The sequence below is a fragment of the Salarias fasciatus genome, chromosome 6 (genome assembly GCF_902148845.1).
Source record: "Salarias fasciatus chromosome 6, fSalaFa1.1, whole genome shotgun sequence".
Lineage (NCBI taxonomy): Eukaryota > Metazoa > Chordata > Actinopteri > Blenniiformes > Blenniidae > Salarias > Salarias fasciatus.
The window spans coordinates 11,906,891-11,921,198 of record NC_043750.1 but is presented as its reverse complement, the minus strand read 5'-3'; the positions used below and the strand labels follow the sequence as shown (position 1 = coordinate 11,921,198).

Below are 14,308 nucleotides of genomic sequence, written 5' to 3'. Positions count from 1 at the left end.
AAAACTTTTACTTTTAAAGTTGCAACAGCACAAAAAAATTGTTTCTTCTTTGAGTATTTAACTAGTTCTATTACCACGTGATTTCTTTTTTTTTTTTTACATTTATCAACATCCATAAGTTAAATCTAAGCATTAAGACAACCAGTTGATTATAATTAAGTGAACATTTCCGTCAGCTGTGTGGCGCTCCTGCAGTGTGCCAGCGTGTCCAGCAGGGGGCGCTGTTTCTCGCCGAAACCTCCAGCGGCTCCATGTCTGCGCGCAGCGTCACCTGTGAGCGGCGGGGACCGCAGGACCACCTCGCTGCTTCAGCCTCGCTCGGTTGGTGACACACCGACGATGAATCAATGAAATTAAAGCGAACAGCCGGACTGTGAGACCCTCCCTCCCCTGCAGGCTCTTCTTTTTTATGTTTTTTTTTCCCCCCCAAACAGCCTGTGCAGCTGGAAGCGTTGAGCGGAGAGAAGAGGAGCATCTGGACCGATGGAGAAGAAGCGAGGATCTTCTCATCTGTATGGGTCACTGGAGCGGACGGAATGGAGCAAAGACAGCAGCAAACCAGGTTATCACGATGCATAAATCTTCACTCATCAATCTACTGACTGACTTTTTAGCAGGTTTACTGTTTGTTCTCATTTTTTTATATCATACAAACTCACCGGAATCACCTGAGATCTTTTGTTTTATTACCACAACCCTCCTACAGGTAGTTACAGTGATTTCTGCTTTAAATTTAGGGTAATGTCTATTAATATTATTGTTCCTGTCATGCACATTTAATGATATAACAGCTGTAATCAAATCAAACTGGAAAAAAAAAAAAGATTTTTATTGCAATAATTTCTCCTATGATTCAAGTTTGTAGTTGTTTAAAACAATCAATATTTTCTGCTGTGGCAGTACAGACTATCAGATCTGAAAATGTCAAGGATCCGCAGGTGTCTATTGAGTGTCAGTGTGTCTGTTGGCTTGCTTGAGTGGAACTGAGGCTGGTTCTTCATGTATGATTCAAAACATGAATGACCCACGTGACTGAGTGATGAGATCCAGCTTTCCATAAGCCATGAGCCAGTGGTCAGTGAGATTATGGTTTATATCATTGTTATCCTCACTGTTGGACTGCAGCATCACTTCTTTCACCAAATAGATTCTAACACGCTCTATGAAATGAGAAACAGTCATATTCTTTATGTGACTTGATATGTCTGAACAACTGTGAATTTTGTCCAAATGGAAATTTCAAATTGAAGTTGCTTTACTTTTATTGATCACATGATTTTTTTTCCTGTTTTTGTTCATTTCCGTGTCTCCTTCTATTCACCTCCATTCAATTCAGCTTTATTTATGTACAACAGTAATTTGTAGTCACTTTTACAGAGAAAAACCCAATAGATCCTCATGAGCAAGCAAAAGCAACTGTGGACGGGAAAAACTCTCTTTTTAAAGGAAGAAACCTGCATAACCCTGGTTGAGGAGATAGCAGGAGAGAAAAGGAGAGGATAGACTGACTGATTGATTCTCCAAATCCATTCTGTTTTTCCCCTCATTTCATTCACCACTACTCTTCATCCCACGTACTCTCCTTTTCCATTTTGCTCCGCCACTGTGCCTATCATCCACTTCAGCCCGAAAACACATTGTGAAAGTATATCTAAAAAAAAAAGAAAAGAAGAGTCTGAATAACTCCTATATTCATGGTTTCATATGATCAGACTGGCAGAGTATGGGGGCATTTGGGGTAAAATGAGGAGAGGCCGCGGGAGATGAGCAACACTAGCGACGAGAGAGTGAGAAAATAGAGAGGGTGTAAAGGAGGGAACATTTCCGATACGTCAAGTGATGAGTCATAAGTCCTCGGCAGCAGAATAACCTGTCCCAGAGAGCCTCTGCAGCAGAACATGCTGTCTCCTGTGATGTAAGAATATGCTCGACAGTGTCTGTGAGCACCGAGCCGCAATATGTCTCTGAAATACCTGATCTGAGCCCAGGTCATAAATCCACGTTTAACCTGACCACATCGGAGTCCGTTTTTGGTCAAAGTGACAAACGAGTGCAGAATAATGATGCTTCGTGACTTGCTGGTGTGATTGAGGAGGGAGATACTGAACCTGAGCCCAACTTTTCTTATGATGGATGCTGAGAAATTACCAGTTGACGGTTTCACCTCTTTGCATCTGTCTTATCATGTGCAGGAAGAATACATTACCTTCACACCATCACCTCCTCTGCAGCTTAAACCTGATTCTGCCCTGAATGTAAGTCTTTTCAAGACATGATGAACATAAGAAACGTCATAATTCTTCCTCCTCAGGCTGTAGGCAGCCTGAAGGACATCACAGAGGAATACGGTTAAAAACCGTCAATACCCAGGTCATCCTCAGCTCCGCCGCCGACCTTCAGGGAGGTGATTCAGGTCACTGACGGCTCACACCAACAGATTACTGAGCAGGTTTTTCCAAAAATCATCTGAACTCCGATAGCAGTGACTCAGTCAACGTTTAATTCCACCCAGCAGCGCCATATAGGCATATAGTACGGTTTCCATCCTGTCGATGCTTTTTGTTTTCTTGTTTTTCATGCGTCATCAGTGATGAGTGTGTTGTTGTTGTTGTTGTTGTTGTTGTTGTTGTTGTGGTGGTGGGAGCCCGGAAATTTGTTGTACACAGTTACACAAGGTGAACAGAGGCGTATCTGAATTTACAAAGCCACCGAACCACAATTCGCAGGAGTTAAAACGACGTACAATGGCTTGAGTCCAATCACATAATTTAAAGATAACCTTTTAATTTGATGCTTTATGAAACGAAGACATTCACTAGGTCTTTTCTGTTGTTTGATTTTAGTGAGCATCCTTCAGTCCATCTCCTCTCCGAGCCGGTGTGAAATGCGGTGTACAGCCCTCCACTGGCTCCCGGTCCATCACAGGGCTAACGCAGAGAGACAGGCAATTATCTACACATGCAGTCCCACCGGCTGTCAGTCTAAAGCCACCCTTCACACTAACGTGTGTCGGCTTCCTGACAGTCACTGGATGTAAATTCCACGCTGTGGGTGAAATCCCAGAGCGCCGCTGTGATGCAGCGGTGTTAACCACTGCACCACGGTGCCGATGCCACCCTCGGCATTCAGAACACACTGGCTCCAATTACGACCAATTCAGGGCAGCAGTGCACCGAACGTATCATCCTCTCAATGCAGAGCTGCACTGAATATGCATTTGATTGCATAATAATCACAGAATTAATCCATAATTATTTTCATCAACATGTATTCCCCCCGAGTCTTTAAATCATCAAAGTCTTTGATTCCAGTTTCACAAATATGAGCAAATTTGTTGTTTATTTTGGTCCTCTGTGAGGATAAGTGCATTACAGACAGAAAAATATTTGGCAGCAGGCTCCACCTCTGGCTTTGGGAGTGACTGAGCTGCTTTGTCACATTTCAAAGACCCAACAATGAATCTTTTAATTGAAAGAACACTTGACGGGTAATTGATGAGTGATTGCTGTTGAAGTCTCAGACCAAAAGGTCAAATTGTTCTTTCAAGATTATAAATTAAATGAATATTTCATAACAAAAACATTTTTTTCTTTTACTTTTCTCATAGAAGCTGAAGTTTTACGCTATCTTCATCCAACTAGTCAGTTATTTGACTTTAATATTCTAATTTTCTTTCTTTACTCAACATGTGGTGGGAAAAAAATCACCAAAAGTTTTGAGTGGGAGATTTGAGTCGTGAGTTATTTTCAGCACTTTTATTTCGCTGCCAGTTAATTTCCAGTGTGGGTGCCTCTCCCTCTGCGGTGTCCGGGTGGTCCTGATGCTGCTCTGACGTTCAGTCTGTGTTTGATCTGACTCTCAGTTTGTCTGCCAAACAAAGCTGACTGCAGTCAAAAAGCCCATTAACTAAACCTCAGCGCCATGAGGGATGTGGGTCCATGTCAACAGCAGCTGCAGCATGAATGAAGGACTCTGCATTACGTTTCTATTCTGTCTTTTCTTTTAATGGTCGTGCCAAAGACGTGTCTTCACTGCACTTTAGACGTTGTGAGCTCTGCCTCCCCGAAGGCTATTTCGACTGGAATAGAGGTTACGTAGCAGTAATGGTGTGTAGAGAAAAGGACTGAAAAGACCCAGAAGGAGCCAGAAACCAAGTGTCCTCGGTCGTAGTGGTGTCTCGCTGGTTATCTGCCTCTGGGCCCGCATGCGGTGCTCCTCTCTGCAGGGAGGTGAAAGCGATCCAGAGCTGGTTCAGTGCTCTGAATGACACCAGCCAAACGCAGAAAGAGAAGAGACGATTCCCTTCAACTGCAGCCACTGCGGCCGCTGTTCTTTAAGCATCTCATTGCGAGAAGGTCACCCGCGCTCGGATCTCGGGGTAAATGAAATCTCCAACTCTGGAATACAGTTGCATTTTCTGATTTTCTATCCTGTTGGATTATTCGACAGCAGAGCAGCTCGGTCTGGTTCTCACAGTTTACTGTTGCTACCCTGTGCGAAAAGCTTTGATGTCCTCTCATAACAAGTTTCCAGGGACCTTGGGACTAATTCATTAGCATTTATTAGAGGGCCGTGCAGAGCATGGCCATGCAGTGGCTGTTATATACCCAGAAAACACAGGATTCTTATTGTTTGATTTATTTCAGCTTGTCATTGAATTTTAATGATATTTTGTCTTGTTCTAACAAGGATCCAGTTTAAAGGGGAGATAAAGTGAGTCGTGTATGTGGAGATAGGGATAGATTTAATGGAAGTCAAACTATCAAGGCACCCTGTGTGGGCTAAGATTATTTAATTGCTTGAAAGCAAAGCAGCTGGGGGCTTATTAGCATGGCATTAGTTGGTACAAATGCTCAGCAAATAAATGACTCTATTGTTTCTATACACATGCAAAGTGTTATTTAACGGCAGGCACCATGAATGCTTTTTAATTATCTTGTTTGTAGAGGCGACAGTACATGTATTGAGACTCTGTGAAATAATATCAAACATTAATGACCGACTGTGCACAACGCTGTACCTTGTGTCTTTTCTAGAAAACGGCATCCATCAATATTCTTATTGTTTGCAAGGAGTGTGACGATAGTGTAGAAATAAATTGCAATTCATTTAGACTGTTAGACTGTGTGTGTGTGTGTGTGTGTGTGTGTGTGTGTGTGTGTGTGTGTGTGTGTGTGTGTGTGTGTGTGTGTGTGTGTGTGTGTGTGTGTGTGAGGGGAGGTACTGCCTTGTAAGCCGTGCCAACCACTGACACATTGTAATTTGGCTGCAGTGCTCTTCTGTGCTCCTCATCAAGCAGCAGTCCCAAACCACATCTGCTCCAGCTGTTTAGTCAGCCCAAAATGCAGATTCATATGCAGTTATTGTTCGGCGGTGCCCGAGTCGACCAATTTTAAAAACTCCTCAGTATGCATACGTCTGCCTCTCTCTGTCAGCCAACCAAGCGTGAGCTGGTTTCAGTAAAGGAGATATGTATAGACACTCACTCACACACACACACACACACACACACACACACACACAGCCGGGCGTTGTTTATCTTGTAAGACGTGGCTCTTTCTCCTTTCAGAGGACGACGTGGTGTCCATGGCAGACTCCAGCATCACCGTGGACGACATCGAGGGGGAGCTCTTCAAGATCGAGCGGATCAGAGACGTCCTGGTCCGGAGGGAGTCGGAGCTCAGATACATGTGAGTGGATTAACTTGGTGTCATGGTTACTGGTCCTCAGCCAGGGTAAGATGAGACACATGTTGGGTAATAATAACACAGACGTTCCTCTGCTGCAAATGTGTGAAATCACACTTCCACAGTTTGTCAGGATGGCAGATCACTTATGCTGGCAGCAGTGTTTGATGTGCCAAATTACACGTCGGAAAACAGAGTGAATGAGAAACGATTCCTCAAGTCTGCCGTGGAGCCTTAAAACCAAGATGCATCAGTTCTTGCCTCACATGCACGGTTTTGGTCAGATATTAGGGTTATAGTGGGACTCGTGGCTGAGATTCTATCAGTCCCTATAAGCACGTTGTCTTCCTTGCACATCATCCTTTCATCCTCTATGAAAGGATGCTGCTTCATCAAAGTTCAGGTCACACAGCTGGACCCTGTCCCAGCTGACAGTGGGCAGCAAAAACAACGACTGAACATCCATCACAGGTGAACCACAGGGAGACACTTATATACACACCTTTAGGTAAATTCACCAAATAAAATGGATTTTGATTGTGTATCTTGCACACCAGCTCGGGGAGACCATGCAAATTCAAAAAGCCTCCTTCAGCCTGGATTTGATTCTTCTGTTATACCAGAACGCTCATCAACACACCACTGCACTCCTTCCACAACATAAATATGAATTACTGTATTGGGAATGAGACGCTGAATGTTTGGACTTTTTGTGTTGTTGCTTGAGATTTATGAACAGATCAAATTTTTGTTTTAAGCTACAGAAAAACCTCATCAATAAAACAAACATGTGAATCAAAAGAGCGACACCTTGTCTGAAAACAAGTGAACAGAGACTGACGCAGTGACAAGATCATAGTTTTTTAAGATCCCCCCAAAAAATCTCGATGTGTTTTGAAGTTGCTTACAATTAATAAGTCAAGAGATATCGTGATGAACCCAGAACGACAGCGAACAGCGAAGATCACCTCAGTGGAGAGTTGCATCAGCTGGACTCGCAAGCCAAGTTTAAATCATTGAACATCACCTTGGTATCAGAAATATATCTCCTCATACAACTGCCCCCTGCTCTCCCCCCTCATTTCTCCCCATCACACCCCGAGCTGGCCTCCATTATCATTTCAATGGCTCCACCTTTGCTTCCACTCAGCAGGCTAATGCATGCATATTTATTCACAAACTGGTCCGACAGACAGGCGGAGGGACTGTGAGGAGTAGCAGGCAAAAGTCAAGCAGATTAAAGGAGAAAACGAGAGGCTGGAGGTTCAGTGAAAGGGATAGGTGTGTGTTTATTTATATGCTAAACCTTGTGGCCCTTTTACGCAAACGGTTGAACTTGATCGGTTTTCCCTCGGCTGACAATGATGGATGTGCGCGAAGTGTGTGAGTGTATGTCTCGCCCTGTTCAGCCACGTGCGCGTGCTTCTGCGAACAATTCAGAGGCCGGGTTTCATGGTTCGCCTGATCGTCTCTATCTTGGCGAGGAAAGCTCAAAGGGTCTTCCACTTCCCCTCGGTGTCGGTAATGATCCGCTGTGTGAAGGACCATTGAAAGACAGGCAGTGCGCTCCAGACAAAGGCTGGGTAAAAGCTCTCTCTCCCAGATGGGCCTCAGGGATTTCTTCTCTGAAAAGATTGTGTCATCTCATGTGAAATATAAGATCAATATTGAGCTTTCTCTGTTTGATTCTCACTATAAATAGCCAGTCAGCATTCTGCACCTGTACCCCAGTTTACCTTCCTTCACGCTCATCGGTCTTCATTTATTGATCCCAGTTGTCTTTTACATCAGAAATCACTTTTGATTTCAGTAGAGCATCTGCACACATAAACCTGCTTGCAACAAGATGCCAAGTAATGCAGCTTTATGCAAAAGATGTGAAGAAGGTAAAAAAAAAAAAAGCAGAGTTTTTCTATCCCTGTTTTTTGAATACCACATGACTGATCGGCATGCTGAAAGCTCTTTATTGAGCCTCAAATGACTTAATTCGTCTGTGTTCGGAGTTACAGTTGAGCAGAACTGTGAGCCTATTGACTAGCAAGCTCAAGGACATATAAAAAGAAATTTCCTTTTAAATAAAGTAAACCAGCCGTCTAATTAAAAGACTCTTCTGAGAGTGAAATGAACCCGTTCATCATTTCTTTATCCAGATGAGGCTCATGTGGCCAGACTTTTGGAGAAAGACAGCCTGTGACAAGATGTCAGTCGATGTTGAGGAAATTATTAAAATTTACTCAAGAGATTTATGGAAAAAAAAAAAAGAGAAAGAAAGTGCTCGAATTTGAGTCGTATCAGTTTATATATGAATGTTTGACATTGTTTGTTTGTGTGTCTTTGTTTTGCTGTCAGGATGGATGACATCCAGCTGTGTAAAGAGATCACTCGTCTGAAGAAAGAGCTGCAGAAACTGGTGTCCATACCAGGTAATGGCACCAATATGGACTAAATACACGCTTTCACCGATTTAATAATGGGGCACATGCTTCTTCATTTTCTTGTTAAACAGCTATTAATGTAAGAGATCCTATATTTGTTTGGTTTCATAAAGAAAAATAACTAAATACAACAAATCAGATTTACAATTATATTCTTTTTAACACAAAATGAAAGTAAAGAAAAGTTTATAAGATGATTTTCTTTCGTTTTCTTTAACATTTGAATAGAATTTATTGATCACTAATGCAAACAAGGAACACAAGGCATTCGGATATGTTACTGTCTGCCCTCCAGATAACGACAAGTCCAACGAGGATCGACAAAAGGAAGAAGAACTGCTCCAACAAATCCACAAGCTGGTTGAGACCAGAGATTTCCTGGTGGACGATGTGGAGTTTGAACGACTCAGGTCTGCTCTGATTCACAATTCAATCCTTCTGCCGTGATATGATCGGTGTATTGACATGCAGGAGGCACGCTGTGCCGATGTACAAGCAGCCTTTTGGGATTTTCTCGGAGGAAAAGTTTAGTATCAGTCTTTCATGTTCAGGAGCACAGATCTTTGATTACACAACTCAGAACACCGTTCATTAACATATTCACCGTGACCGATTCAATGCAGGTCTTTGCGCCCTTCCAAGCTACTGATGCTCATAAAGCTCTCTGTTCAATATCATACATATGCATGTGTTCACAAGTCAGCCCCTTTGCTCGCTATGAAAACACCCGAATGTTTTCCTGAGGGAGCGATCCACAGAGCGCACAGCAGAGAGCCCTTTCAATTAAAGATGTATGTGTATGTGTGTGTTTGTGTGTGCGTCAGGCATGAAGAACTAGCAGTGGTTTGAAACACAACATTCAGTCACTCTGCTCCCAGGACATCCATTACTACGTAGAGTAGAGACGATGAATTAATGCACATTAACATTTAGATCTGATTTGGGAGCCTCTGAAAAACTAACATTACCCTCAAAAGAGTAATCATGTCTCTGAACCTACAGGTTTATTCCAAGATGACAAGCGTAAGAATACAACAGGAAAAAAACAATATATTTCCTGAATTAAATAGAGCCAGTTGCACAATGAAAGCCTTTCTAAAAACCTAATAGACAGATCCATCCTGACTCTATATTTTAGACAAAAGAACACAGCAGTAAGATGGAGGATTGTTTCAATGCTTGCTGTTCGATGTACGTTTGATTTTAAAGATGAAACAATGAAAGGTGGCGCAGTTGTTTTCTGTTGTATCAGACTCTGATGACAAAATCTAAATAGGAATTGTCCCCGGGTTGAGGTGCTTGGTTAAAACATATATAGCACGTACACTATATATGTACAGAAAGTGTTGAGATAAACTGCCCTCTGGGAAACAATTGAACTGCCACTTCCGCATTGACCCTGTTGCATGTGGTGTGAATTCCTATATTCCCCCGCAGCGTCTTCTACGTCACATTCGCTTTGTTTGACTTGACACCGCATGTGACCTGACAGCGGACAACCAAATGTGGCACGTCTAACGTGGTTTCAGCTCTAATCCTCTCCCGACTCCGGTACTCAGACAGTATCAAACAGTGTTAGTGTGTGTGAATAACACGTTGCGTTGGCAGCTGACAGCCTGCTGTGAAAGAGCTGAGGGGCTGCTGGGAAGGTGAGCCGCAGGAAGCAGGAAGCGGCAGTGCGGTAATGGATCGGAGGGAGAAGAGGATGTGACAGTGCTCAGGGCCATGTTGTCCATGCTGATAAATATAAAGAGCTTTCTCTGTTTTTGCTTCTCGCACATCACACTTGTCGCTTATCCCACTGATTTTATTATCAACAGATGAAAGACACTGCAAAAAAAGTCAAGGATTTGTATTTAGTAAAATAAGTATCCCTTGTAATAACGTTTTTTATGACAGTATTTATTATCATGTTTTTTGTTAGCTTTTATCTGTAAGGAATAAGTATTTGTGCAATCAGCAGCAAAGCTGGTGTGCAGGTTGCATTCATAAAATATTTGCTTATTCTTCTCTGTCAGTCCCATATTGCCGAATCTGCTGCACAGCAAATTTCCCAGTGTTGAATTAACTCTGAAGGTGTTAAGAGTGGTCTCATATATACACTGTTGTAATGTTAAATGTAAGTGTTAAAATATACACTTTAAAGTGTTCATTCTAAGAATTAACACTGTATAGAGTTAAATAGGAACACTGATCAACAGAGAGGAATATTAATATAACTCTACAGAGTGTCAGCATTAGAAAATTAACGCTGGTCAGTGTTGAGATTTTAACACTACAAAAGTGTATATATGAGACCACTGTTTAACACTTTCAGAGTTAATTCAACACTGGAAAATTTGCTGTGTGATACTATCTGACTGTAGAATCAGATTCCATGACATACTAGACAGATATCGCTCTATTACATTCTTCTTTATGCCACTGACTCTCCTGTTTGTTAGATGGATAAATTGCCAATACTCGTTTGTTCTGATGTGATTCATTCAATGGTTACTCACCAGCTAGTCTTCAGTCATCAGCAGACATGTAAATGTACAGTTGTGCATCATCAGCATAACTGTGACAGTTGATAACATGCCACCTGATGACTTTGGAGTATGTACAGATTAAAAAGTATATGGGGTCTAAAATTGAGCCTTGAGGCACACCGACTTTCATTCCATTGATTACTGAGGAGCGAATGTCACTGCTTACAAAACATGCTTTCTGTGAGATGAGAAAGAAATGACTTATGGAGGCGACACTTTGGTCATGCTGCACTGACACTGATACGTTTCTGCATGTCTGAGTTACATCATTAACAATCCTCACCAAAGCTTTCTCTGTACTGTACTGTAAAATATTCAAAAATAAACTCTATTAGTTTCCTAATATCAAATATCAACTGCTTTATGTAAAATGCAAAACTCCATTGACTGTGAAAATATTGATGAAAAGCTGAGTATTAATTCAAATTGTGGGCAAACGTATAAAACGATCGTCTCTAGAAAATTGCTTGACAATCAACACTGATAAAAGTAGCAGCAATATCAATAAAATGTTACCTCAGTGCAGTGTAAGCATAGATTACCTTTCCTCTTTTCAGAAAGATATTTTCTACAATTCAACACATCCTAGAATAATGGAACATTAAGCATCTGGAAACTATTTAGTATAAAAGCATGGCAGTCGGATGCACTGAATTCATCATTATACCCTCTCAGAATACATTTATTCTTTGTGCCAAAGGATTTGCTAGAAGTGTCTCTTATCTAGCAGGAGTCTGGGGAAGGTGTTTTATCTCTCTAGTCTAGTGAAAGACAACCTTCTCCAAGTCAAATAGGCGGTGGGAATTGGCGGTACCTGAGACACCTTTAGAGAGCTTTTTGAAAATGTGAGCAGGTCTCCAGCATGTGAAATAGAGTTCATGGTATTTCTGTTTTTTCTTAAAGGATCTTCATTAATTCTGTCCAGCTTTCTGTATATTAAAATTTGTACTTGATTTTTCTGTATTTCTGTGTTTTTAATGTATTTCATCACAGCCTGTTTATTCTAATTGCAGGGAGAAAGAAGAAGATAAAGAAATGGCTGATTTTCTGAAGTCTAAATTCCCAAGAAATACAAAGAAGACAGGTATTAAAGCTTAATAGAAGAGAAATGCGAAACTACCATGAAGGATTCAACAAATGATCGCAAGCTTTAATGCTATCTGCAGTGATTCAAAGCATTTTCCCCTGATAGCTTAAAATCATGAAGCTTTATGCATCAACTGACTGATTAACCATGAAATAGAAATGGAGGATGGCGATTTTGCCTCTGGGCTGTTTGAGTGATCGGAGTTCCTTAGTGCCTTTAATTAGCTGACCTTTTTCATATGCCTGAGAGAGAGATGCAGCGTCGATGTAATTTACACATATTTTCTTTACAGTGTGTGTGTATTGTATTTTTCTAGGTGTGCCTACCAGGCGGGTTCCCACCAGGGCTCAGCAGACCTCCTCACCTTTCACCAAAACAGGCCTCACTCTCCTGAAGGAGTGCTGTGGCTTCACGTGCTCCGTCATGTAGACTGTAGCTTCGGCGTGACGCCCCGGTGAAGGGCGGATGGAAAGACTAAGGACAGCAATGGCTACCGCTCGTGATGTTTCCAGTGTCCATGACTCAGTCCCAGACAGACTCTGAATGGAGGACAACTTCACAATGTCTCAAAACTGACGTGGTGTGTTCTGTACTATCTGAGACTCAACTTTGTCTTCTGTTGGATATTATGTCAGACCTTCTTTTCTTTCCTCATCTCAGTGCACAGTAACAGCGTTAATGTCTCTTTTTTCTGACAGGATTCAAAGTACAGATCTAGCAGAACTCATGTCATGCATATACACTGTGTTCACTAATTGGCTTCAGCGAGCACGACTCACCCACGAGTTTTATATTTAAAAGTCTTCACTGAGCTATCAGAACTGTCATTGCCTCATTATTAAAGTAGCTGTTTTCACAGGAGTCAGCAGGCCAGTATGGACCGAACTGAAACTTTATAATTAGCATTAAGAAGACTACACTTATGGAAGTGACATTAATCCGAATTAATGCTGGCTCCACCTTCTGTACCATTTACTGCAGGCTGTTTCTTTATTTACAGTGGAGCAGCATTGTCATTATGATAACACATGGCTATTTTAGGACTATCTCCTGATCTTTGGTTTATAATAATATGTGTGATTGATAAAACTCATTCGATAGAGACGTCTACTTTTCTACCTCCCTCCTTTCCACGATGATTACATTTGGTGCCAGCTTTAGGCTCACAGTTCTTACACTGAAATATTATTACATTAGATTAACTGCACCGTGAACACATTAGTGTCAATGTTAAGTGATGTTTTTCAAAGTCAGAAACATGTTTTAATCTAGAATATTGGAACAAAATGTCAAGAAAAATCTAATACTAAAAAGACTGTTGTTACTTTGGTCATGTCTAAAATTAGAATAATTGCAAAATTTTACTTGATCTGATATTTAAAGTGAAAAGTTACTTAAAACACAACAAGTCTGCTGACTCTTTGTGGCCGTGGTCTTTTTGTTTCATTTACATATCGATTCCTCAGCTGATGTCACTGACCTGACATGCTTTCTTCCCCAAAAAGGTGACTCGGAAAAATTGTGTAACATGTGTGAGGGTCAGGCATTTGTGGGATGAGCATAAACAAACAGCTTCCGTTAGCTGTTGACTGTGTTTTGTGTCGTTTGTTGGATTGGATGATTGAAGAAATGTAACACAATTTAAAAGTGAATAAATCAGGTACAGGAAGCACTGCTACACTACACACCACCGTCCTTTGTTTTTGTGCTTATTTTAGAAAACAAATCTGTTAAACGTGTGAATGTGGTGTGGAATTCAAACTGATGCTTCACCACATGGCGGCTGCTTTCTGTTTAATTAGTCGTTTTTAGTTCACCGCACACCGCTTTGGATCTTCCATATGCACACACACTCCCACAGAGGAAGCAGTCCACCTCTCAGACCAGATGTGCAGGATACACCACCTCATTGATGAAGACAGGGTAACACAAGCGTCACACACTCCACCAGCCATTAATCGTGGACATTTTGTCAAGTTTCGTTAAGGGCGTTGTCGGTGTACCCCTGGAAGATGGTGATGAGCCCTGCAGTGGACAGCAGTTCATACGTACAGGACCCGGGGCGCAGGGAAGCAGCGGCCAATTACACCGTGCTGCCGGTCTTTGTGTTGCCAAGAAGAACAGTCGCCATAGCAACCTTGTATAACCCATATCTTTACAATGAGAAAATGAGGAGGGTGGGGTGGATCGCAGAGATGACACTTCAAAGGTGTGACTGACACAAATGCTAATCCCACCGTGATCCTCCAATAAAAGCTAATGAAATGGCTGTTGTCACTTTTGTGACTTCCATATTGTGAAATCAATGAGCCTCTTAAGATCTCCTTTAGATGTTAAAATGCAGATAAAGTAAACACAAGGCTGTTTTTCAAAGCGAGAAAACAAATATAATGAAGACATGTTTTAATCAGATGGTGTCAGAGAATGACTTTTAATCTAAATGATGCATTTGTGAGTCAGGCTTTCACTTCATTTGTTATTCTTTTTTGATCCCGAGTTCTGTTTTCTGGTGACTCTGAACTCGTCCTTGGGATGGATTCATCTGTCTCTTCACTTCAATCGCTGGAT

The 14,308-nt window shown here is 41.7% G+C and overlaps 1 protein-coding gene across 1 annotated transcript; it reads left to right on the top strand.

The window, feature by feature from the left end:
• Positions 1-273: 273 nt before the first annotated feature.
• pik3r6a (phosphoinositide-3-kinase, regulatory subunit 6a) lies at positions 274-13,413 on the top strand. The gene is made up of 7 exons (XM_030094208.1): positions 274-325; positions 435-562; positions 5,570-5,690; positions 8,037-8,110; positions 8,418-8,532; positions 11,667-11,737; positions 12,057-13,413. The coding sequence occupies exons 2-7, from the start codon at positions 484-486 to the stop codon at positions 12,167-12,169; spliced, it is 573 nt and encodes a 190-aa protein (XP_029950068.1). The 5' UTR covers positions 274-325; positions 435-483; the 3' UTR covers positions 12,170-13,413.
• The last annotated feature ends 895 nt before the right edge of the window (positions 13,414-14,308 follow it).